The following is a 27,537-nucleotide window of genomic DNA, read 5'->3' as shown; positions in this document are numbered from 1 at the left end:
AGCAGGTAAAAAGCGCTCGCAATCGATGCCTTGACAGCTGGTATTGCTAATAAGTCGTAATCGACGTGACGGCTGGCGATCGTCCTGGAGTGACGTCTATCGTTTTCTCGATCTACGGGACCGTAGGTTCCTCAGGCTCCGATCGCACTGGATCGATTGGTACAATCATTCAGCTCTTCTTTCTCCTTTTTTCATTTTTGCAAATATTCATTTCATTATCACATCAATAAATTTACGGCGGTTACAAATATCACATTTTCAATATCTGAAAATTCAGATAGTGCGACATGGAATGCCAAGTGACGATTGGTTAGTCACAGTCGTGAGTTGCGAGTCGACACTTATCATAAGAATATTGAAATTCATGTAAAAAAAATAAATATACCATGTTCGCGCTTAATTTTCAAGGTATATTCTCTATCCGCCTCGGATTTTTTAATAACATTAATATATTCAAGATGTCAAAGTCTATAAAAATGCGAGTCGACACTTATCACGCAAAAACAGCAGGTATAATAAGCCTAAGGAACTGACCAATCATAGTCGAGTTTTCTCCTTACATTCGATTGCGATTGGTCGATTTCCTAAAGTTGCTATTTTACCGAAACTGAATGCCATCATTTTTAACGTAAGTATATTTTTATATCCCTGGGCTACGTTCCAAGACTTCCTCTCCGAGGAAGATTTTACTTTATATGCTATAGTATATATGCGTTACGTGTACTATATATTTCGAGTAAAATTGTTCTCGGAGAGGAAGTTTTGGAACATATATGCTAAATTCACCCTGCATTCGATTTGCGTCGTACGACGCTCTGCAACCAATCAGAAAACAAGATTCCGATGTACGAAGCAAAATCCATCGGAATCCTGTTTTCTGATTGGTTGCAGAGCGTCGTACGACGCATCCAATCACATTGAATCAGTCTCATTGTGATTGGTCCATTATTGGTCGGCAGTCAGAGTTGGCAGTCGAGTCGGCTTACAGAGTCGGTAGTCTGATACGGGCTTAAGACGCTAATGCAGCTCTCTTCTGATTGATTCATGACATTTTAAGATTGAACTTAAGGGGATGCTGGAGTAGTGATGGGAAATTCTTTTCCGATTCTTGAAAAATCGATTCTTTTAGACTCAAAATATTCGATTATTATCTGATTCTTCGGAATCTCGATTCTTACTGAATCGATTCCTTTTTTTAGAGAATCAGCCAATATGAAGCGTTGATTTCAAAATGCAAGCTTCAGATTGGCTGGCGCAACAAACTTGCGATCAGCTTGCAACTAAATGTAGAACCGGCTTAATGCATTGTAGAACGTCCTTTAGGACGGGACTCTAGCCGCCGGAAGTAGCGCGGTACGCTGAAAAACAACCTTAATAACTCTCGTCGTTTTTCCGAGCAAGTTTTGTGGAATAATATTTGCGTTTCATGAAGAAACAACGCTTTTATCTTATCACGTTATATACATAAATATTTGCATCTGGTTCGACCAGCGAAAAGTAAAGTGGCAAGGTGAGGGGGGGAAAGCTCGAAAGGGGGACGCATAGATGGCGCGGCTCGCGGTCATGTCGTTGTGCACAAACGACGCTTCGCACGCAAGTCAGTTTAGTCAGTCGGTCGCTGACGTTCGGAGTAGCGCGTTGAGCATTGTTCCTCGTCCTCGCGATGTCGGAAGTATTCAAACTGGGTGATCTAGTATGGTGCGTATTTCAAGTGCGCGCGGTAACGCAATCGTATATCCCGTGTTCGCTCGTACAATCTAATTTCATGTGGTACATCTTTTTTTTCTCACTTTCAGGGCGAAGATGAAGGGATTCTCGCCGTGGCCCGGCCGGGTAAGTGGAGTCCCCCTCCCCTCGATTCTCACTAAGCTTCGCGACGCGAGTTCGCGCTTCTCTTTCCGTTAACGTCGCTTCTGCGCGCGCGCGCGCGCGCGTCCTCGTATTTGGCGGTTTTCGCGTCGTTCTGCCCCGTCGACGGAATGCACCAGCTGTCGACGCCACTGGCCACGGTGCATCGCGTCTTACGGAGTAGCGCTGTCTCCCGCCACACCCGACCTTCGAATTCAAATTGGCGCGCAAGCCGCGGCTCGCGGGGGCTTATAACCTAAATCCCTTGCAACCTCCCGTGGAGTGGATCCACTTTCCACGCTCGACATGCTCCCACCCTTCCCGTCACCCGTCACACGTCTCGCTGTCCGCTGCAGATTTCGAATTTCTTCTGGGTCGGCCAGTACCGTTGAACGTTCTGCTGTCGCCGAGACTTCAGAATTTGTCCCGCGTAATCCATCTCCCCCTTTTCGATTGGCGGAAACGCGTGTGACGTCAGCGGCGTGTCGGTCTGTGATTACGCCAGGGTCCCGAGATTGTCAACGATGCATTTTCTACGTTTTCAGTGAGACCGGTAATCATACTCCGATATTACAATCAAGAACATCCTTAGGTACGAACTTGAAACGTTATATTACTTATATAGACGTTGCGCGTTATTTACTATGTTTACACGGCACGCTTTATGCCGGAGTTATAACATCGATGTTATGAAACTGGCCAATCACAGTCATTCCATTCTTCAGAGGAACAGCTATGATTGGTCAGTTTCATAGCATCGATGTCATAACTTCGGTGTAAAGCGTGCCGTGTAAACGTAGTAATTGTTTGAATCGAATCATATAAAATGACTATTACTTGAGATGGTCTTGAATATAAAATCGGATTATGAATATCTTCCCAGACGAATATTCTGTCATGCGAGAGTATGTGAGAGAAGAAAGGAGAAAGAATATTTTAAGATTAGGACAGTTCAACGAATAACTCCCACAGTTCTTTGGAGGCTGTTTTTACGCGGCATCCGCCGTGCACGGTAGGGCCGTACGAATATTAGGGTGAATTATCAACCCAGGGGATCGATTGTGTACTTTAAAATAAAATCAAAATTACAAAAGTAAGCAAATTTACTAAGTATTAGTCATTTAAATTATAGATATTCTAGTAATTTTGCTCACTTTTGTAATTTTCATTTTATTTCAAAATACACAATCAACCCCCCAGGTAGAACAGCCATAATAGTACGGTACCATAGGACCTTATCACATTTGTCACTTATAAGTTTACTTATATAGTACATTTACTTGTAAGTGACAAATAAAATTATAATGACAGAGACACCCTTATATTATTATGACATTCATATTTTATCTGGGAATAGTCTGGATATGGCCCTAGGTCGAAAAGTTTAATCTTAGTATAAAGAGAAAGTTAGATGTAATTATAAAGCATAGCGTTTGCAGATGGAAAAATGATGGAAATTTATTTCGGATATGTTTATCTTTCTTAATTTTAAAATGCACTTAAAATTATTAAAAGTTTATACCTAATGATTTGTACACGCGATAATTGTGTAGCATGTAAAATATTTTGTTAATGTTAATTTTTTAATAAATATATTATTTTTATTTTGTAAAAGTTTGATATTATTTTCAATGATATTGTTTTCCAAATGGATTGTAATTGAAATTGAATTCAAGATGTATATGATAAAATAAATGTTACGATTATTATTTAGTATTATATAATATTAATTATTGTATAATTCTCTCTCAGTACTTATATATTGATGTTATAATGCATGTAAAGGTATCAGTTCCTTCAAAGGACTTGAAGAAGCCTGCGAATGCTAAAAAGGGACCAGTACAATGTATCTTCTTCTTTGGGACAAACAATTAGTAAGTTCTATTTTTAAATTGTTTATCTCATTTTACTCATAGAATGTTACTATGATTTATAATTCTCAATGATGTCTTTCTTGTAGCGCATGGATAGAAGAATCCCACATTAAACCCTACCAAGAGTATAAGGATACTTTGGTGAAATCTAGCAAATCTGGAGCATTCAAAGATGCAGTGGAAGCTATAGAAGATTTTATCGCCAAAGGAGAGGTGAGCGAGAGTTTCGTATGTTTGATAATTATTCATAGGTATATTATAATTTGTTATAAATAATTTTATATTAACTTTATTGATTTATTATTATATATATATATGTATATATATAGAATTAGTTAAAAGTTGAAAGTTAAATAAAAAATAAAATTTACATGTTACTGGAATATTGAAATAGAAATTGATTACATTGAAAATAACAATCACTTACATTGATGCACCAGGTATTTGAGGATGGTTTGGATCCAGATTCCTTATTCGACAGACTCAAAGAAGAGACTATATCTGAGAAGAAAACGCCTGTCGTCAAAACACCGAAGCCGCGAAAGGTCAGCAGCGAACTCATCTTCCATTTCTCACCAACAACTGTCAAAAGTATTTTTTATTATATTATTGTATTATATATATACAAACTGAGTAACTGCTGCTACAGGAGACTGCTGCTAAAACCACCAAGCGTCTCAGCGACAGCGGTACAGAACGTCGACCGGCTAAAAAGCAGCGTCGAGAATCCAGTAACAGTAATGGTAATAGACTTGGTAGTATCAGTCCTACCCTGAACCATTCTTCCTCGGCTAGAAAAACGGGCTCGCTTCTCAATAGACCGGCAAATATCGCCAGACCCGTAAGTAATCAATATTATGACATTGTTTTTATTATTAGCCCGATGCCCGTTTCTGTTACTGTAGATTAATTTTAATCTCGATTCAATTAACTCTTCATTTTTTCTAGTTCTAAGAATTAGAAAAAAAAGAAAAATAAGTTGAATCAAAATTAACATTAATCTTTATTGGTAGAAACGGGCATATATGAGATTTATTTATCCTACCCTGTGATTATTATTGATTAAAGTCTGGCTGACAGAGAATAAATAGAATCTAATGATACTATTAAGTGATCTGAATGATACATAAATCTGATCTGAATATTAAAATACGTTTTCCCCAAGTGAGTTTCTATCTTAATATTAAAATCGTGGAGTGTCACGTATCTCTGTTTTTGAGCGATTGATTCGTAGGTGGCGGTTCAAATCCCGATTCTTATTCCATGTTTGTTGCGATTTTATAAGAGATTGAAACATTATAGATTATGAGTGAAGGAAGTAATTGATTAATAGTAATATTAGATTCTATTTATTCTCATATCATAGTTATGCTTTCTTTATTCACAATTTTCAATTTTATTAAATGTACAATATTTTGATACATGTAAAAAATACAAGTTTATTTATAAACATTTGGAATTATATTTATATCGCACATTTAGCGTTAAAAGATATTTGTGAACATTATGTCACACAAGATCAAGAATCGAGTATGCACACGCGAGATGTTTCATCTATACATACACACACGCGACGCATACACGCTACACCCCAGTACCGTAGTTATGCACATGGAACCCACCTGTTTTTTTTCATAATCTGATTGCCGGATCTGTTGTTTTTATAATCTTAATGTCAATATGAAATAAAAAATTATAATTATATAATCCGAAGAATTAAGATTTATTTTTGCATTAAATAAACGATATCGAAATAATATTTAATTGTATGTTCAGAATAGGATTTACCTATAAGCGCATTAGGCGCAATCTATGAATCGTAATTATTCGAAGATCTATCTAATTATTTTTAATAATTTTTTTATTCTTTTTTAAGTTATTTTTAATTTTGAGAAATTTTTAGGTGTTATTAATGTACTATTTATTAAATAATATTTTTATTATGCATTAAGTGTGTTTTTGTTTATCTAAATATGCCATAAAATAAAAACAAGGTGTAGCTTGTATATTCTAGAATTTGTCTAAAGAAAAGGTTCTATTTAGACATTTACCGCTAATAATTAATATTTTATTTGAGACAGTTTTATTTATTTAAGACCTCTTTTATCAGACTATTTCTCTAAAATTTTACGTAAGGGGGGGGGATAAAGTTCTATATAAAAGTAAAGAATATTTTTCTCGACTAATAAATCTTTTTAGAACGTATACTTTTTTATTGAAATTTTTGAAAAATGTTTTCTCATAATTTTGTATTTTTTGTAAATATTTTAACATTAAAAGATTTAATAAAAATTCTATTAAAATGAATTTTAAGAAATAATGAAATGCAGTTAATTACATTTTATTTCTAATTTTTTAAACTAGAACTTCATTAAAAGTTACGCAGGTTAAATCTAATTTTTTATTTTTAATAAATTGCGATTTCCTTATTTATAATAGTTTCAACTGTGTACTATTGAGAATTTGAAGATTTAGACTATTAAATTAGATTAATTTTTTGTAAACATACACATGAATGAAAAGTATTCGATCAAGGCGATTCTTTGTGCTTAATAATATTTCTTGTGAATTTATACAATTTTCAGTTTAAACAGACCATCTTAAAAATCTGTAAATAATTTTTTGTGAAAAATATTACTTTAGCCAGGATTTGAGGACTCGGATTTCCTGAATTACGTGCGGATATTCTCCTATTTCGATCATCGAGGTATTGGGAGAAATGCCCATACGGAATTCAGTAAATCCGCGTTCTCAATTTTCGGCTGAAATAACATCTTTAGATTAATTAAATTATTAGATTAATTAGGTTAAATTAATTTAATTCCTTACGGAAGGAACATTTGTTATTGAAAAAATACGTTTGAAGAATTATATAAAATTCGTGAAGTTATTCCTCTTTTTACAAAGAATAAATTAGGAGTAGTTATGTTCTATTCCTATCATTATATATGCTTCTCTCAATACAATTTGTAAAATAGAAATTACGTAAACTTTCTTAGAATTTGTTTAAATAAACATAAATTGTTTTTTTAGACACAGTTTAATAGTTATTTTATTTTGAGTCATTTTTTTATGTATAATATTTTATAAAGTATTTTTTCCCAATTACGAATTTTTTTAGAACGTATATTCTTTCGTAGAAATTTTTGGAAATATTTTCTCATAATTTTTTATTTTTAGAGCTAAAATATTTTAGTATTAAAAACTCTAATAAAAACCTATTACAATGGGTTCTAAGTACAATTAATTGCATTTTATTATTTCTATTTTTTTACTAGAACGTTATCATGAAGTCACAAATAAATTCTAATTTTTTATCATTGATAGCTTACGATTTTCTTATTTACAACAGTTCAAATTATTATCTATAATAGGGAATTTGAAGATTTGGATTAATCATTTATTGTGAAGGTACATTTGTTATTGGAAAAGGATACATTTGAAAAATAACATAGAATTCTTAAAGTTGTTCGTCTTTTTACAAAGTAAATGTTAGAAATAGATACGTGTTTATTCCCTTCCCATAATATTCCTTTTCCTTGTTTCGCAGGTTACGCCACCTTTAGATGTCGAAACAATGTCGCAAACTCTCAGAGAGAAGAATATCCTTCCATCGACTTTGAAATTTGGTTTTCTCGGACTCGGCATCATGGGTAGCGGTATTGTGAAAAATTTGATCAACAGTGGTCATAGTGTGATCGTATGGAATCGAACACAGGAAAAGGTATGTACCGACATTTTTTTTTCTTTTTTTCTGTAAGATCAGCAAAAAATTTCTGCCGATGACCATACTTACAGTAGTGTTTGTTATTAATTAAATAATGCAAATTTGTATATTTAATTACATACTACTTTAAATATAGACTACCGTTTGAAAACAAGTGCAACAATAATTTAATGAATGATTTAATACTTTTGACGTGTGTATATATATATATATATATGTGTGTATGTATATAAAGATTACTTATATATATTATATATGTTCAAACATATTACATTATTTTTATACATATATATATGTATATATTATATAAACATAATTATATAATAAAGCATAAACAATTAAAGATTAAATATATTGAAAGATTATATACAGGGTGTCTCGAACTTTTTTGCCAATCACTTTTGTGTAAATAGAGCGGACTAAACTAAGTCGAAAAGTCCTCTACTATTTTGCAATTTTCGCAGTTAACAAGATATTAATTACTAAAAATTGCCAAATATTGGTCTTGAATAATTTTTTACTCAAATACTATGAACTTTATAGAAAAACTGCAAGACAAAAATAATTTATTTTCTTCTCATAAAGTTCTGAGAATTTTTTCAGAATTTTTTTAGAATTTTGCAATACCATATTTTTTCTCATGTTGGTAAAAATAAGAAAAGGCAATATACTAAAAAGTTGATAAAAAATTCTGAAAAAATTCTCAGAATTTTATGAGAAGAAAATAAATGATTTTTGTCTCTTGCAGTTTTTCTGTAAAGTTGATAGTATTTGAATATAAAAAATTATTTAAGGCCAATATTTTACAATTTTTAGTAATTAATATCTTGTTAACTATTGCGAAAATTGCAAAATGGTAGAGGACTTTTCGACTCAGTTTGGTCTATCTATACAAAAGTGATTGGCAAAAAAGTTCGGGACACCCTGTATACATATAATCTTTTATCGGTTATTCTTTATATTATAATTAACTATGTTTGTCTCGTCAATTTTGTTTTTGAATGTAATATTTTGATCAATCATTACATGCAATTTATTATGTGTGAAAAAGGTTTTGTTGAAGAAAAAGGGTTTATTGAAGAAAATCAAAAAGTATCGCATTAAACAATGAGATTTATTAACTTTGAGAACTATATGATACAAGTCGAACAGATTCGCCGACGTCATTATCTCGGTCGAGAGAAATAACTCGGGATTATTTTCGCAAAAGCGAATAAATCGCTTCGTTACAAATGACTTTTAGGTCTTTTACATCGCTCTATCGGAATATTAAAGCAATTTAACCGCTCGGTCTCTCCTAATTTTCCAACATAAATAGCACTCGAACAGTAGATATAGATTGATGCCATTTTCTCCTTGTTCCGCAAGTTTACGACGTAGAAAATGACAGTTTATGCTTTCGCAGTTTTTCATCGATAATTTTTTTTTATATTATTAAAATATCTCGGAATAAAAAATAGGAGATTGTCGACGGAAATCTTGACAAGGTACTTTTAGGCTTAAAATTTTGGAAGGTACCCATTGGTAAATTACATTGTATAGATACTTTGAACGGTATTGTGGGAATAACCGTCGTAAAAATCATTTGGTTTTTTTAACGGTCGCCAAAATCACACTGAAAAAAAATGGTTGGTATTTGTAACTATAATTGATAAAATAATGGTTAGAAGCTCTATCTTTACTGTTGTTATTGTTATAGTGTTAGCAATAATAATTATGTTTATAATTCTATATTAAAAAATAGATACACTTGGCATCGAAAAAATGACTAGGAAATTATGTTTTTTTATATAGAATTATAAATATAATTATTATATCACTAACTGGAGTAATTATTATAGTAGTAATTATAAAAATGATACCCCATAATTAATTTACTATGCAATTATAGTCATAAATATCAAACATTTTTCTCTTAGTGGTAGGTTCGATAATACGAAAACAGCTATTCGGTCTAAAAAGAGTAGATGCGTCAAATTTTCTTTCTTTAGTACCCGAAATATTTCCGAATATTGAATTATGACATAACAGCTACTTGTATTACAATATACGAGTATATATCCGATTACGTTGATATTTTTAACAAATTCAAGTGATTGGCAAACATCACTTCGTGAATATTCACTATAAGTTTTTAGTTTGCTCATACATAATTTATTTCCAATATTTTTGGAGATAATTGAAATTTATATAAATGAATATAATATTATGTATTTGGATTGATCATTACTTTCATAGTCGCTTCGGAGATTCTTCTCTGCCGTGCGCAATTTATACAATTTATTGTTGTATATCCAATAAACATATTAGATTATATTGCAAATTTCATTTTATATCAATAATTTATATCCTTCGAAGGTTTACAAATCACAGCGTTTAAAAGACTTGTTAGATAAAGTATCGAAGTTATCACAGGATGTCCCAAACAAATGATCTATAGTTTCAGAGGTACTTAGGACATCTCTTGCATAATAAGAAATTAAAGCTCCTCTCACTGTTATGTCACTAAAAGTAAACGTTCCTATATAATACGCACTACAAATATATAAACTTCTACTACAAAATTATTTTTTTTACAGTATTTAATTTTGGCAAGAGAGAATGCCATTTGTGAATTGAATAGATAGAATAAATTCTATTACCCGTTTTCTCTAATTTTATCTATGATAAAATATTCGATTTGTAGTGACATAATTAATTTTTAATACGCTAATACATTTTCGATTTTTATCGTTTAATTTGCAAAATTAAGAGTAAATAATGCAAAAAATTATATACTTTATATTGAAATATTTAGTTGACAAAATATTTGATCAATGAAAAGATTGTTATAATTTTATTAAAATAGCGTACTTTCGTAATTCTTTCCGAGAACTATTTTAAGCATTGCTTATTATTAAATACTTATTCGTATTTAATAATAATTATGCTACTGTTAATATATTTTGGAGCGCGAGGTCATTTCTAGAAAGCAACTACGCACGATTACTTTGATCAAATTACTTCTATTTTACACGTCTCGATCACGTCCTCATCACTGATAGCGCATTTTTATATTATCAATTTTAGTTTACATGCTGCATATAAATGCGTTACCCCTCCATTAAGGCTTTGCGGTTTAAAAATGATGTCGTATAAAAAATATACATGCTGGAAGCATAAGTACGAGTATTCGACATACGAAGGAGACAGAGAAAAGATTCTATCGCTTAAGATTCGATGTGCCGTGACAAGAAATAACTAGTTAAACTTTAAACTGTTTTATAAGCGTAGTAGAGTTTCTCTCATTTTGTCGCTCCCAAGAACATTCTGACTTAAAATTTGTGTAATAGATACCCGTTTAATTAACATTAAAAATACGCCGTGGAAATAAATCTGTCGGATTTTTATTGAGCTTGAACAAAAATTTGTAGCGCTATACTTTATTTGTATTAAGATAGGACGGGATTTTTTCGTCCATTTTTCACGATGCTTATGTTTCTGAACAGAACAGTGTTGATTACTTAAAGGTTGTACTTGTGCTCTCAAGGAGCAATTATGATTGTATAATGTAATTATAAGCACGTCACTGCAAAGAGATATTAATATTGTTTACTACCGTAAATTTCGTATTATTTTAAGTTGAAACTGACGAAATAGCTCCGCCCTACCCTACATATGTCTATATGTTTTTTAAAAAAATTTGACAATTGCAACATTTGATAAAGTAAAATTTCAGCTTTAGGAATGTCTGTTTTTTAAATTGCAGTATGATAATTTTTAACGGAGTCATGAGCAGCCCAAATGTTCCTTTTATTTAATCCGCGATAATTCAGTAACAAAAAATCTTAGGTTATATTTAAAAAAAAATGATTTTGTTGTGAAAATTTGAATCTTTTACGATAGAAATTAGATACAGGCTTACAAAGTGAGATGAAAATTTCTCATTTTAGTTTTTAGTTTTTTATATATAAAAATTACCAAACTCATAGAAATTCAAAAGACATAGTGTCTTTTCGAAAAAAGTAGAGATTTTAAAAGATAAAATTTAAATTACTTTAAAATTCTTTTTTTTAATTTCGTTTATTTTTAACGAAGTTACAGCTGCTTAAATTTTGAAGTTTGTAGTGCCACGAATTTTTATTCACAAACTCAAAGTATTTCCTCGTACACTTTTCCATGTAATAATCTTGAATAGAACAATGATGTAATATGAAGGGACTGTAAAACAGTATTGACCTATCCACAGTAGAGCATGTTAGTTAAAAGATTAGTCAGAGAGATGAAAAGATTATAATAATTAACCTTTTTAATCATATTTTTATCAAACTGACAGTTATTAATTGAATATTAGTTCCAAATACTTTTGATGTTAATTACACATTTGCACGCGATAATGATTTTTTTAATAATTGCATTAAATGCAATTATCGTATTACTTCATGACAAAAGAAGAGTTAATAAAAGTCAAACCGCAGATGTTGGTATTAATGATTGCTTTTTTTTTTTAAATTGGAATTATAATGGGTGCTCTCATTGAAATGTGGATATTTTCTGATATTTTTTTTTTAATTGAACTTATTTCCAAAGTATTCACAGTGGATCAATAGGTTTGGTAAGCATCGGAAAAGGCAATTATATTAATATAGATTAAATATCAATGCGTACAGTTCAACTCTTACTTCCTCCTCTTAACATTTTAAATTCAAAGTTTTTTCCATTAAACTATATAATTAAACAATTCGGTAACATTAAAAATAATAAGACTAAGTATCACGACATTGGGAAGAATCAACAAAAGAATACAGTAACAAAGAAGATAATTATAAATTATCTCACAGCTTTGCCAAAAGCCTCAACAGATATCGATAGAATTATATGGGACAGCGTTATCAGAGACTATTTATTATTTACATAATTGTGCCACTTTCAGTAAATTGTAAATTGTATTGTGCCACTCAGTAAATTCTAAATTGTAAATTGTATTGTGCCACTCAGTAAATTCTAAATTGTATTTCCTAGACTTTTGGTCCCTATTGTGTAACTATTAACATTGTCATTGTCGGTATGTGTATATTGTTGCGAAGGTTTTAAATAATGAAAGAGCTCTGGGCAACGATATTAACACGTTGTTAAGAATTACAAAATAGGGGTCTTAGAGTTTGTCGCCTGATTTATTTTGCGATACACCAAAATTAGTACACGCAAGTGTACCGCTTTTTTTAAATCTGATTTTATTTTAAAAGAAAGTTTATTGCAAATGAGAAATACGGTGTTATTAAATATCAGTCTGTCCAAATTCTTAATGAAATTACGAATCGAATATTATATTCGATTATGACCACAAAGTAATCTTGTTTACAGTTACCACCAATCAATTACGTAAATTAGAGCAAAAAACCTTTATTTGAATTAGCCCACGCGAATATCTGCGAGATTTATGAGACCAGGTACGTACAATTAGGTTGATCGATTGCACTATTTGTATAGTGCTACTATTCTGATTAGTTGGTCTACAGCCAAATACTGGGCGTATCTAAAACGGGGATCAATAATTGAAAAGTATTCTTTAATAAAAGCGAAGATGTTTTCTTAGTAAAAGCTTGAATAAAAACTCTTTGAGTTGTGAAATTTTTCAGAATAAATATTTCGACGGTTACAAATATTAAATACTTGAGTATAATGACTAGATTTCCAATGTGAAATTAAATTAATCATTTTAGGATGAACATTATTGAAAAAAATTCACAATTCGTATTTAACAATTTTTTATATATAAATTGCTTTGTATATAAAAGATATCGCTCATATATATAAAAGAAAAATTCAATTTTTTAAATAAAGATGTTTCTGTAAAATAAATTAATTTTCTGTTAAAATAGATGTTATGTTTTGCATTTGGATGTAAGCATAATTGTCTTGTGTTTCACTGCAATGTTTTTCTTATTCAGTATGCTAAAATTCGACATTTTTTAGCAACATCTGGTGTGCTTTTATAATTTAACTGTGCTCTTTGCATTCTTACTGTAGGTATTTTTACGTGTTTCAGTCAGAAGCCAGAAGCTGTTCGCATAATAATTTTATATATTAATATCGCTATGTGAAAACCACTGTGAGAAACATCGTGGTAATTAAAGGTTTGCATTATAATTGCAACATATATATATATACTCTGGTTTACTTGCCAGTGCTCACAAAAGTGTTCTGCTGGCGACTTTCAATTTTGATATAAATTTTTATTGATTTATATTACAATTACATTACAAATTTTAAATATCATCAAACGATTATTGATGTTGAAAATCATCTATCTTTACTGATCATTTACTTTAAAAATAATATACTATACTATATAAAATTACATGATGCACGTTTGGATTCTGACAATAACGAATATCCTTCTATACGCGTGTATAATGCATTAATTTATTAAAAAGTTTTCTATTCATTTTTTATAGAACCCACCAGTATGCAAGATACTAATAACGTGGAAAATAATGCATTTGTTTGCTTCGCGATGGATTACACCAGTTAATTATATTGAAAAACACGTTTGGATACTCCGTATTTACAATTCAACTTTTCACTGAGAAAACATTGACTCCAGCTTCATCAAATTCAAGCAACTTATTGATTTTACTCGGATTTAGCTCGACCGGGTTTCTCTCGGTATAGAACAGGATTCCTCTTACGATCACCACGATGCCGAGACCAACTACATGGTTTCTACCATGGTTCTGCTTCGTCTTGCGTATCTCGTGCGCGGCTTCCCCCTCCGTTTAATGGAAGAAGCGTGATAAATTTTATCTCTCTTGCTGCTGACGCGATCCAAAAATAACGTCAATATTCTTCTGGCCGCAGTCATTTTCCTTTCCGTTTCGTTCCATTGGTATCGTTGTCATAGATGACTCAACAATTTCTGCGATCGGCAGTAATCATTTAAGATAATCGGTAAGATACACGTGCCCTTTCGTCGCATAATTTTTTCGACACAAAAGCATTGCATTCCTGACGATCCGATTGAGGTTTACGATTTCTTAACGAGAACGAACCAAGTCCTTAAATATCTAAACTAAAGGATCTCTGGAGACCTTACGTCTTTCAACTATAAATTATCTTGTCAGTGTATGCTATATTTATTAGAAAATGAATATTGTTACAAACTATATTTGTAAACAGAATTTGAAACAAATGTATAGTTTACAAATGTCTAATTTGTAAACTATAATTATTGTTTCTAATATAATTATTGTTTCTAGTATTTCTTTATATATTATAAAGTTTCAAGAAACTTACTTTTGCACAATAATTTCAACTTAATCTCTCATTTGCTCTTTACGTTTTCCTTTGAATTTTTAAATTAATCATTTGTACACAAAGATGCCACTTTTTAATTTTGAATATTATTATTTTTTTCTGTTTTGTAAGACTGGATTTAAATTTAATAAAATCTAGGTTTGATAAGAGTATTATAAAATAAAAAAAATTATGCGTAGAATTAATTAGATATTAATTATTTTTAGGACAAATTGATTTCCAAATGTTTTAAGTGAAATTATTTTTACGCTGTAAAAAATGATTAATATATTTTTACGGTATTTTGAAATTATTATTTTACGTTCAGAAAATTTATCATTAAATTTTTATTTTTTATGTTGATTACAGAATTTGGAACTGAATTTTTTGTTAAATTTTGTTAAGTTGTTTAATCCATTAAAAATTTAAATTGGACTAATTATTGATTATTCTGATTATTGTCGCTCTCGTTTTTCTAACTCAGTTACTGAATGATAAATATATGTAATAAACTCTCCCGATGATTAAAGTTAGCGTTAATTGAATAGCTTACAGTTAGCAACTTTGTTAATTAGCAATATCGCTAATTAACGCGATTAGTAGTTATCATCTTTCTGTTTACACGTGTCTTTAAAAAAGAGAGAATGAAGTTGTTAATATATATATATATTTTTCTACGAAGTCTGATTACGACATGGAATTTGGATAGGGGATTAAGATGTAGATGCTTGGCGACGATTCATCAGGATTTATTCAACAAAGGGGTGCATCTTGGCAAAATTTCTATAAGAGCCACTTTGTTGCAACTAAATCTGTACATACAATTTCTTTCTCTGAAACGCTGCTTTCGTTTAAAATATTTAACAGCCAATATCATTTTTTTTTATTATAATTTTCTTTCTCTTTCGCTTTTTTTCGCACGAATGCCGGATGGTTCGAGATATGTTGCTGTATAATAATTAAAAAATTAAGTACGTACGTTAGTTACTTTCTGGCATGTTTCCTTTTCTTTCTCCGATAGGCACATACTTCTATATCGTGATCAATTTGTAATCTATTACGTTAAACACAAGTGATTTAAAAAAAAAAGAAGAAAGGAAAGGACGCGAGCAACCGAACGTTGATGATTTTCCCCCCGATTTTTAATTCATGAAAAAATTAAAACGAATAAGACAAAAGCAATTAAAATGAATTGCGGGTATGTCGATCTCGCTGCCTCAGTCTTTCGCAATGAAAGGATGATCCGATTTTTTTGTTTGTGATATCACTGATACGTAAAACTTTCACGCACGCATATTTATAGAAAGGGTTGAGAATAATTCTCTGCGGAACTTGCAATCTTAAAACTTTTGGAATTGACAACTAGGCGAAATTACTTTTCCTCCTCGTCACGCTTGTAAGAGGAAATTAATTTACAGTCAAGTTAACGAAGACGCGAAATGCAATTCGCGTGTTTCTCTCTTTATTTTGAAATCTTTATCCTTTCGAATGATTGCAGTCATCCAAAAGCGATGACACTGATGAAAAAAAGCACACGTCGCTTAACGAGAGACGGACAGGTTGCAAGGTCGATCGTATCAAGAGTAGTCCTTGAAAGCTGTCCGTAATTTTTTTTTGTTCTCCTAGATTAGCACATGCACACACTTTCTTGCGATCGATCATCATCGACAGTCATCGATCTCAAAGGAAAGATCTCCCGTTTCTTGGCACTCACACGAGTTCTTCTTGAACTGTCTTCTAGAGCACTCTCCTCGAATCAGCCATACAGTCAAAAGCGGAAGAAGCTTCGAACGATCTCCTCGACATCGAAGACGCGATTTTCACTTATCGAACGCAGGGTGGCAATGATATTTCTGTTACGCTCCACTCCTGTTGATTGTCCGAGGACAATTTCTCTCCTAGTATTTTCTGATAACTTAAATGATAGCAGGAACCCATTCTTGGCCACTTTAACGCGCTTTAATTTCTGCCGGCTAAAGTTTAGTCTCGCGTGGAAGATCGGGTAAACTATTGCTAGGTGCTAGAAGTCCTAGGATCTCCGGAGTCTCTCTCCGGGATTCCTTAGCCAAGACTGTACCATTAGAGCCTTTGAAGATTGGCTTGTCGTTCTCGTAGTTCTCATACAGCGTGCTGCCGTATTCATCGATACATTGCAGTATCGTCGAAGCGGGTAACATTGTAGGCAGTCTCAGAGGTGGCGGTGGATCACTTTCCTCAATGTAATTGATATGAATGCCTTCCATCATGTTCTGACCGTGCGGGCTAGTCGACGACAGTTCGGTCGGTGTGTAATACTCGCTGTTGACGTCTTCCAGACTCACTCCCGCTGCCAGATTGTCAATCTTCGCTTTGAAATACGTATCCATACCATTGAGGGTGTCCTTGGTAGGATCGAATACCATGGAGTCGCTCTTGCCGCATGAGCCGCTCCGGCAATTGTCAAAGTACAGATTCGGCAGGTTTTCCAGCACTTTGGCCAACGTCTGCTGCTGATACTTGTAACTCTCGCGCAATCGCAATACCTGATGAGCGCTGAACTTGCGGATCTTGTTCCGTTGGAAGACGTAATTCTCGCGTACCCAATTCAGCTGACTGGTGGAATAGTCCCGTACTCTTTTCACCTGCGAAAGAATAACAAAATAGACGCGACTAGATATGTATCTATTGTATACGATCTCGCATTATATAACTAATGCGCTGTACGACTTTCTTTTTAGATTTTTTATGTTTTCTCTTAATGAAGAATCGTTTCTTCAATGCCGAAAAGAGACGTATCTAATGAATTTTTTATTACTTTACGCGTTGTAACTAGATTATGATGAGATAGAAAGTGAATACGGTAACAAAAGCAATTAAACTAATTACGACGAGCACAGTCCCGCACAAAAATCTCCATGGGGGATTTGCCTATCGTACCTGATCATAGTACTGATCTCTCAGCGCGGTCAGGTGGCTGGTACCGTAATCCCGTATGTCTCGTATATGCTGCATTTGACCCTCATAGCTGTCGCGGATCCATTCCACTTGCTGAACGCAATTGTCCTTAATTCTATGCACCTGCTGTGTGTAGTTCTCCCTCAGTCTTTCGAGCTGTTGGCTCTTGTACTGCTCGATATTGTCGAGCATTTGGTAGATCTGCTTGGCCCGCGGAGTCACGCCCACGCGTCTGCAGCACATGCACCACTTGATGCATCCGCACCTGTGAGATTCACGAAAGGGGAAACATGTTAACGAGAGGGTTATGAAAGGAATATAAGAAGTCGGAATCGTCAGGTGGAGTTATCGATCACGTCCTGACCTTCCGTCGACTCGATCGCTTTACTCGTCAAAGTTGACGCTCTTGACGAGTGGTTACTATCACTCGAACTGTTTAATGGCTTTATTGACCGACACATGCGGGCATATGACACAGTCGCGAAGACATTCAAGAAGAATATTTTTAACATACATTCTTACATATATTCTACGTGTTGCTATGAATACTCACTTCATGAACAAGTACTGCAGTAGCTGCACCATTAACGTCAGTAGAAGAAACGTCACGGCGCAAATTGCGCCGACAAGGATGCTAAAGATCTTGATATTGTGCAAGGTTATTGGGTCCATGTGCAGCGTTATGTAGACGGTCTCATTGGCGATCGGGTTGACCGCCGTACACTTGTACTTGCCCACGTCCTGCCGCAACAGCGTTGCGATGTAAAGGGAGCCATTCTCTAAGACGCGAATGCGATTGTCATCGACGACCGGCCGATCTGTCCGCCAGCTATGCACCTTCGGATGTTCGACGAATGCATCGGGGAAGCCTGGATCTGGTACCCAATGGAGCACCAGACCACTCGGAGTTACCCAGGTCAAGGAGGGCGCGGGATTCCCGCTGAACTCGCATTCCAGTAGCACCGAGCTCAAAAGAAGATACTGTTGAGTTTTGGTAACCTGCACTAGAATTGGTGGACTGCATTCGAGATAGCGTAATGTCTGCAGGATGTCTATGGTGCTGTCCATCTCGTGGCCGCATTTGAGCCCACTTTGGAAAGCTGCACGCAGATGTGCTCTGCTCTCCGCCCATTTGACGAACCAAAACATGCGGCAATCGCAGGCCCACGAATTGCCCTGCAATTGTAGCTCATCCAGCAGCGGTAGATGTGCCACATTCGCAGGCAGGAAAGTCAGCTCGTTGTTACGCAAATCGATTCTACGCAAGGACGGTGTTTCATTCAGAGTCAACTGACCGATCTCTCGTAACGGGCTGTTTGTAATTTCCAGTGTCTCCAACTCAGTCAAACCAGCTAAATTTTTGTTTCGAAGGTTCTCCAATTTGGTCCCGGATAACAGGAGAGTCCTAAGCCTGTTGACAGGTCGCCAGATGTTATCAGGCAGCGACGAGATCGGCAAACGACTCAGATCGAGCCATCGTAGATTGACGAGGCTCTGAAACGCGGTATCCGCGAGATGCGCGACCGGATTACCCCCGAGATCGAGGTGTTGCAAGGCCGTCAGGTCGTTGAAGAGACTACGCGGTAACGCGTCGATCTCATTGTCGGCGAGATCGAGCACTTTCAGTTGCACCAAGCCGGAAAACAGCCGCGGCGGTAGCTTCGTCAGCCGGTTGCCGACCAGTCGTAGCTCCTGCAACTGTCGATTCGGCTGAAAGCTATGATCTGGCAACGAGACTAGCCGGTTACCGCTGAGATCGAGTCGCACGAGCTCCTTGGTGGACGAGAACGCCTGATAAGGCAGTACAGAAAGTAGATTCGCCGCCAGACGGATTTCCTGGAGGCGATTCAGATGATGGAACAGCTGTTGCGGTAGCGCGGCCAGCCGGTTCCCGGTGAGATTCAGGTACTGAAGTTGATGCAATGGATGGAAGACGTCCGACGGTAAGTCGGTCAGCCAATTATCACCTAGATCGAGTCGTTCGAGATGCGGGGTAGCACCGAATACACCGGACTCCACTCTCTCGACGCGACTCGACAACCAGATCAGTCGTCGCAGCTTGACGGTTCTCTCCAAAGCGGTTGCTCGAATCACCTTCTCTTGGACATTTCTCAGCGACACGCTCGTAACGTCTCGTGGTAAGACGAGACTGGAGAAGTTTCGCCCCGCGCATCTCAGACTGCTGTTGATATCCGCACACTCGCACCCCTCGGGACATTCTACTCGCGACGAGGATGACAACGCGTTTGTGATCGACGACAGCGTGTTCGAAGGTGTACCCGCGACTCGCACCACTGCCACTACTACGACCAGAAAAACCAACCACCTCAAGCGTGGACCATCACCTCCCCTTGCCACCCGCACCCGCATTCCTAAAACCTGCAATGTGACGATTTGCACAAGTACAGCGATCTCCCATGTCCTGACGGGTGGGCTTTTCCTCGCGAGGGACTTTTTCGAATTACGGTCCGTTACGACCGCTTCTTTCTTTGCCCGACTAAAGGACAAAGATTTTATTTATCCGTAAATAGATTATACTTTTTCTATTTCTTGGTTTCGTTTTCTCTCTTTCTTTCTCACACTGCCTACAGTAGTAGTTTAAATATATCGATCACTCGACCACGTGTTCGCGAACGTCGTCGCGTCCATCACCCTTCGCAACCCTAAGAACTCTCGCTCCTTCCACTACCTATCTGCTGGGAATCACGATTGTATTCCCCGCAGGCTACCCCGGATATATTGCTCCGAGAAAGAAATCGGGATGGGTAGTAACGCGAAGAGAGAGTCGTAGAAGTCTAACCATTTGCGAGTAATCCGGCAGTACAATACTTCGCAATGTCGAGATGTCCTCCGACGATGACGATGCTGACAATGGTGGCGGATGACGGTGCGTGGACGATGATACTCCCGTCGGTGCGGTCGCCGTTTTGCGCCGGTAACATAATTGCGCCCACCGTGTACCGTATTGTGTACCGTGTTGCGCGTTGCACCGCCACCGAGGATCAGACTTACGAAGAAAATACCAGGTCTAAGTTTACGGAGAACGTTAACTGAGTACCGATGCTCTCACGCACGCACGCACGCACCGCACGCACGCACGCAAGAACGTTTTATTTTTCCTTCCTATCCCTTCTTTTCCTCCTTTTCTCTCTTTCTCTTTCTCTTTCTCCTTCTTTGTCTCGTCGTCTTTCTTTCCTGTTATCCTACCGCCGGACGCGATAACCGTCTCCGTCAGAGTCCGGCGTCGTGTGCAGCAACGCCGCGGCCGCGCACTACTTGACACGCGTGTCACATGACACGCTCGTGCATATCGCGCTCCCGGTGGCCGGCTGCGTCCGCCCGCCGCACATCAGATGCAAAAACCGACTATGGAGCGGAGCTCCGGCCACGATTCTACCGGAGCGGATTCTCCTCGTGGCGAGCACCGGTTTGAGCAAACCGGCAACGTCGCCGACTCCCCAGTCAGTTGGCGCCGACGCAGACCTTGCCAGTACGTTTCTGTGAACAGGATTTAAGAGAGAAAGAGTGAGAGAGAGAGAGAGAGAGAGAGAGAGAGCGTGATAGCATGAAAGAGAAAGAGGGAGAACTGCTGTGAAAGAATGGCTCAACGAAAGGTACAGAAGGAAGGGAGGGTTTCATGTAGAAGACAGCCCTCGGCAATGACTGTGTCGAATGCTCGGTGAGAGTTTGGGATTTCTCGGCAGGCCGTTTCTACCCGGAGCTTCGAATCCATCGAATGTTCACTGAGACTTGCTCCATTTAAATCCAGTTCCACCAATGTAAAGTTAACTTCAATCTCGGTTTTTACCTTACTATTTATTTTTTCTAATTCTTAGAGTTAGAAAAAGATAAAGAATAAATTAAACCGAGATAAAGTTTAAACCGAGATAAGTAATCTTACATTCGAATAAGCCTTAATGTGACTTCTTATGCTCGCATCATTGGCGCGATGATGAAAGTCTATTTCAGCGTCATCATCAGGTCGATTGTTTTCTTGAATATTCTCGCGAAGGTGCGTCTAGTTCTATCGTCTGGCATTTCAGATACCTTGGCCACAGTAGCCATTTTCGAGCTATTGCCATATCGCGATCGACAGTCTAAAATAGTTGCAAGTTCAGTGCCAAATTAGCTGTCAGTATTTGCTAGATTACCGACACGTTTCGAGTGCGACCGAGGAACAATTGCGTTTTATCCTTGATAGCTCGCTTTTATTAGCAATGTTTCATCTCCTTTAAATCTGTAGGAGCAACCTAACAACCAGAGAAGAAAATGTAAAACTGATTAGCTCATAACTAACATTATCAACTTAAGGTTATTTATATAATCAAAGTTAAACGAGTTTGAAAAATCTGTAGTAAATTACTTAAAATAAGTCTAGAATTTATTGTACAATTTAAAAAGCAAGAATTTCTTGAGATTACAAATGTTTCTTTGTTTCTTTTAGGATTACAGATAGAAATTTACGAATAAGACTATAGAATTACGAACTTTCAGAACTCATCCAGAATAAATTTAGAGTCGCGAAAGAAAGATTTTGTTCCCGGTTGGATCATAAATAGTATCTCCCAGATAGGGACGTAGAATCGTAAATAGAATATCGTACATAGAACTTCTATGAATTCATTTATAATGGCAAAAGTTTAGAATGTATAGATTCAAGAGAGATATTCTACATACGTTTCTAGGATTATAAATAGTTACTAGTGCGACTGTATTTAACGTTAAATGTTTTACGCATCGATCCATTTTCGAGATCGAAGACAGTGCGTCTTATCACGATTATTTAATGAAGACAAATGCATGGAGATAAAGAAACTTTCGACAACTGTTGTGCTAACAGACCGGCCTCGAGTCTGCGGGACCTTAAACTTTGATTCTCACTAATGGAACCGGTCGTGCAGACGGTAGAATCTCACGAGCATCCGGGCCAAAGGATGCTCCCACGCTCTTGTTTGCGTTTAATCAAATCTATCTCGCCACGGTGCCTTGATGTCTAGCTGTCGCGTAAACTTTTCGAGGAAGCACCTACTTTTTCTAGAAATTAATCATTCCGAAAAATTTGCAGCAGTTAAACAAAACTTAATCGAAGTCTTATACACGAAATTAATGTTATAAATTATAAAATACTAATCTACACTTGTAGATGTATAAAATTATAAAATTATTTTATACTCAAAAAATAATATGCCAAATTTAATTTCTAATAATAATAGTGACTTTATAAAATAGCACTTATACATTCATCTTAAAAATTTTGTAGGTATTATAGTGATTGTTAGAAACAATGATTTGATATACTGTGCATCGCTATCTAAAGTCTAACTTGCTATTTTCTATGCATTTTACGCTTTCTACGTGAACATATAAATAGATATTATGCAGATATTATTAGCGTACGTGCCATGGATAGGAAGCATGTATTCTAATCGCAAAAAAAGTATTAATCGTTACAATTTGCATTATCGAACTATGAACGTCGTGACATAGTCCAGCCGCTTGAAATATAATCGCAATGACGCAAGTGAAGGACTGCATTTTCACTTTTACTTTAACGTCGAACGCTGCTACGCTTTCCCGTGAAATCCGTTTGTTCGCTTTTACCTCGTACCGTGCGCTTCGGAAAAATAGCAAGAGTTTTCGTCGTCGAAGTTATTTATAAAAATGTCACGTACGGATCTGGACTCCCGTGGAGCCCCCGTTATACGTTTGCTGCCATTTCGTTGATTTCTGCCTGAACGTAAAAGGCATATCGTCGCGTATTTGATGTAGGAGGGATGGAGGCGGGTGTCCCTTAGGTTTCCCACCGTGCAATATCGATCCGTGACCTAACTTTGTTCCATGCTTTTGCCATACATTACGACATGCAGGCCAATTAGAGTCAAATCAGAAACGTCGTTCAATGCTGTTTTCAACCTGAAGGAAAGGTGCAGGTTTAGGGTAACCTGAAATTGGTTTAGAGAGTCTATTCGCGGATTAATGCTTCGATATGCTCGCTAACAAGAACGAATCTAATTTTCCGCCAATTCTGAAACATTTTCTACACTCAGAGAAAAAGATATATAGTGGTGACAAAAAATTAACGATGACAACTATATATAAGTATAACATTTTATGTGTAGAATTAATGTACCTAGTTGAATAAACTATTTTATAATATTTCATTGCAACTATGAAATAGTTTATTCCACTATGTACATTAATTCTACATATTACCAAAAAAAAGATTCTGGTAATCAAAAGCTATCAAATATCGAGTGAAATATTTGCAATTAAATATTTAATTAATATAATCCAAAATAATTTTACTGTTCTAAATATTTAGTAATTATTATTAACGGTTAATTATATTATTATATTATTTTACTATATTATTATATTTAATAATATTAAATATTTAGAAAAAAGTAAAATTATTTTTGGTTATATTAATTAAACATTCAATTGCAATCATTTTACCCAATATTTGATAACTTATGTTACCACACTTTTCATAAAACTTGTAGTTGTCATCGTTATATTTCTCTGAGTGTAAAGCGTAACATATTTTTGGTTGCAAAAAATGAATATATTTTCGAATTCTGTTACGAATGACTTTTGAAACTCTTGTTGTTGGAAGAGAAACCTTCGCGACGCGTAATTCTTACTTATTTCATAACAAGCAATTATGTAACACGACGATTATTTGCAAACAATCGGTTCGACGGCAGGAACCACATGCAGATAACACGATATCGTTTTACAAAACCGAGTGGCAGCTTGGTTAATATTGTACGCAATGGTAGCGCACGAGGAAAACAATTTCGCGGCCGAATTAATGAGAACGAATGTCGTCTGTATTGCGTGACACGTTTACAGCCATGTAACGTTGCTTATTGCGCGAATCAGGAGCAGCCATTTGTCAATAAACTTCGCAGCAACTGGGCGATTTCTCTGTTTGCCACTAAGTGTTATCTCTCATACCAGGCGAGCTTCGCAAATAATCGAAGCTATTCGTTCGTGTTAATAGATTCGTCTTCTTCGCAAGTATATAACGAAGGTCAATAATCCGATAAAACTATTTGTGTGACGAAGAATCCGCGACGGCACGCGTTATTGGAACATCGATCGTCTTTATGCGAATCGGCCACGAGGACGGGATCACGTCGCACCTTTACGATATATGTAAAACTTAAATTATATTTCAATAAAAGGATTGTGTATAGATATTCCTATTTCAATCTCCGATAAATGGCGACCGATTACTCGGAACTAATGACATTTGGAAATGTGACTTGTTCCAATATTTTTTCAGACTAGAAATACTTTTCGCTTTAATACAACTCTATTTCAATATTTTTTCATTTGGCTTTCGATTCAATATTCAGTAAAATTTTGCTGTAATTTGGGATTAATTTAGTGTACTGTTTCTTTTAGAATTTTTGTAGAACATTTATTACTTTAGCTTATATATACCAACAAGGGACTTAGTTTATGATTTCTTCTCTTAATTTTTAAGTAGGTAGGTGGGATGGTTTCAGTTACCCAGGTATACTTTTCTTTAAGACCTTGTTCTGGGAAAGGAAAATAAAAAGGCAGATATTTTCCAGATGCCTAGAAGTCTTAAAATTTATTATTTTTACATTCCTCTATCTTATATTAGTAAAAATAATTAATATATATTATTAATATATTTGTTATATATTAATTACATATTAATTAATATATTAGTAAAAAATATAACTATAAAATTAAAGTTTTTAAAACACATTCTAAGTATTCCATTTATTAACTTACATAGCTCTTTAAACCACCTACCTACTTGAAGATCAACCTGATATTTGCATCCATCCACACCTTGTGATTAATGACTCACTAAAACCTATTACACATACAGCTAAATATTATTATTACCTAAACCTAAAAAAATCTATATTTTTTCTTATTTTTTGTATCTTAAATATCATAGTTTTTTGAATTAGATATCATATATATTTTACGTTATTGTCATATTTATTCAATTATTTATTGTACAGTATTTAAAACTCTAGCATTTTTCCTTATATCATATCCTCGTATATCTCTCCTCGTATACAATAACTGATTTTCTACATTTATCGTATGTTTGAATCCTTTTATTTGTCCTTCTTTTTTAGAATTCGTAAAATGCAGCAGTAATCAGTTTATTTACGTTAACGACAATTATTTTCATGCCGCAATCGTGACAATAATTTATGTAATGATACTGCAGTACGAATTTTATCTGCACGTTCGAAAACGTTTTATCTTCGCGTAACCATGAACTATCGCGATTCAACTCGACTTCGACTTCGACTTCGAATAGATCAATCGTTCTGATCTAGACTTTCGATTCCTACCTTTTGTTTCTTTCTTTTTGGTAAAACAGTTTGTACAAGGAACGAACGTTTTGCATTCATCCGTTCTAGAAACTCGAGGCCATGTATTTTTAGCGATATCTATGAAAATTATTCTCAGACGTTATTGACAATCCGATAGAAGCATTTGCAATGTCATTTATCTTGTACTGTTAGCCGGATCTTTCTCTTTGTTATGGAAACAACAAAACAACGTTATCATTATCAAGATTTAAATATGTATTTGGTCTTAGGCGTTTCTTAGGTGTTTACGATACAATCTGCGCCATTTTGAATAAATGCCTCATGTACGTGTTTTTCATTAAATGTACTCCTAGATAAATGCACGACATTTGCGGTCCTAGAGAATTAATGGGTAACCTTCGACCTACTCGTAACGCAGAAAAGGATGGGCTGCTTAAATTTAATGGGCTGTTGGTGGCATTTGACATCGATCGATTACGTACCTGTATCACTAGAATATATTATTCGCAAAACTCTGTTAACTTTCCGAATCTGACGTTAAAATCTGTATAATACAATTATTGACGTTGGTTCTTTGAGACCCAAGTCAATATGAGGTTTTTTTTGTTGATTAAAAGGTAGTAATTAATTTTATAGAACCAAAATGATATAACTCGTATAAAAAAGAATGAATATTAAGTTTATTTTAATAACAATAATTCAAATTTGCAAATTAATATAAAAAATATAATTGAGTGGGTTCAATTCCGAAGAGATAATAATTTATACTATATTTTGTGATTTATATTACACATTTATCGTTATAATAATTGTATTCAAAATTGACGAATAATAAAATAAATAATGAAAGAGGAACGGGACGAGAAAAGGTTCTTCTGTAAAATCAAGTCATTGTCAGGTCACTAATTTTTAATGGGCTTTCTACAATAAACCATTTAAGCCGAATGTGAGAAGAATAATCGACTATGATTAGTCAATTTCTTACGCGGCTTAAGACTTAAAGCTTAGGTAATAGCTTATTGTAGGAAGCCCATAAAATTTTATGGCAAAAGTGTGTAATAATACGCGTTCTGTTATGGAAGTCTTACTTTTATAACGATTTCTATTTACGTTCTTGAAATTTTTCGGATAGTCTTCTTATTTATCTTGTTTTTTTCTATTAGTGATAATAGTGTAAATCGTATCAATATTCTTCCTGGTAAGATTATATTTCAGAAGCTCTCAGAGCTGAGTCTGTTTGGTCTTATGATGACCTCACTTCATACGTTGACTCTTGAGTTATCGGGACTTTGTGTGCTTTCAAATATTTTCGGGCAAGCAACATTTCAAATCGCAGTCACTAATTTTGGAGCGTTTGTTTTTCGACGCTTTTCGTGTCCATTCGTGGATGCGGAGGGTGGAAAAAGATCTTGAGGTATCCGATCTGGGACACTTGCTCTCAACTTGTCTAAAACTGTCACGTACGTTTATTTGCCGGGACGACCTTGGGCATCGTCGCCGTCGCCCTCGACACACAATTTTGACTGCTATACGATCTATAAGA

The 27,537-nt window shown here is 35.1% G+C and overlaps 2 protein-coding genes across 2 annotated transcripts in view; one reads left to right on the top strand and one right to left on the bottom strand.

The window, feature by feature from the left end:
- Positions 1–1,613: 1,613 nt before the first annotated feature.
- Positions 1,614–27,537, top strand: part of Ndf (Nucleosome-destabilizing factor) — a 47,471-nt gene continuing 21,547 nt past the window's right edge. Inside the window, exons 1-7 of the mRNA XM_018511567.1 lie at positions 1,614–1,698; positions 1,797–1,833; positions 3,634–3,722; positions 3,809–3,935; positions 4,163–4,267; positions 4,372–4,563; positions 7,273–7,446. Of these exons, the coding sequence (XP_018367069.1) occupies positions 1,664–1,698; positions 1,797–1,833; positions 3,634–3,722; positions 3,809–3,935; positions 4,163–4,267; positions 4,372–4,563; positions 7,273–7,446 (759 nt within the window). The 5' untranslated portion in view covers positions 1,614–1,663. The remainder of the gene's footprint in view (positions 1,699–1,796; positions 1,834–3,633; positions 3,723–3,808; positions 3,936–4,162; positions 4,268–4,371; positions 4,564–7,272; positions 7,447–27,537) is intronic.
- LOC108763719 (leucine-rich repeat and immunoglobulin-like domain-containing nogo receptor-interacting protein 3) lies at positions 15,458–20,791 on the bottom strand. Its single transcript, XM_018511566.1, has 3 exons — positions 18,212–20,791; positions 17,641–17,923; positions 15,458–17,345 (listed from the first exon to the last, which is right to left on the bottom strand). Exons 1-3 carry the CDS (start codon positions 20,026–20,028, stop codon positions 16,698–16,700), a joined length of 2,748 nt encoding a protein of 915 aa, XP_018367068.1. The 5' UTR covers positions 20,029–20,791; the 3' UTR covers positions 15,458–16,697.

Source organism: Trachymyrmex cornetzi, unplaced genomic scaffold, assembly GCF_001594075.2.
Source record: "Trachymyrmex cornetzi isolate Tcor2-1 unplaced genomic scaffold, Tcor1.1 scaffold380, whole genome shotgun sequence".
NCBI lineage: Eukaryota > Metazoa > Arthropoda > Insecta > Hymenoptera > Formicidae > Trachymyrmex > Trachymyrmex cornetzi.
Note: the sequence above shows the minus strand (reverse complement) of the source record. Positions and strands in the feature narration are given on the sequence as shown.

Coding starts and splice junctions, on each gene's coding strand:
- LOC108763719 (XM_018511566.1), bottom strand. CDS start 20,028: ATGCGGGTGCGGGTGGCAAGGGGAGGTGATGGTCCACGCTTGAGGTGG. Junction 17,924..18,211: donor CTGCAGTACTTGTTCATGAA/GTGAGTATTCAT, acceptor TGAATCTCACAG/GTGCGGATGCATCAAGTGGT. Junction 17,346..17,640: donor GAGATCAGTACTATGATCAG/GTACGATAGGCA, acceptor ATTCTTTCGCAG/GTGAAAAGAGTACGGGACTA.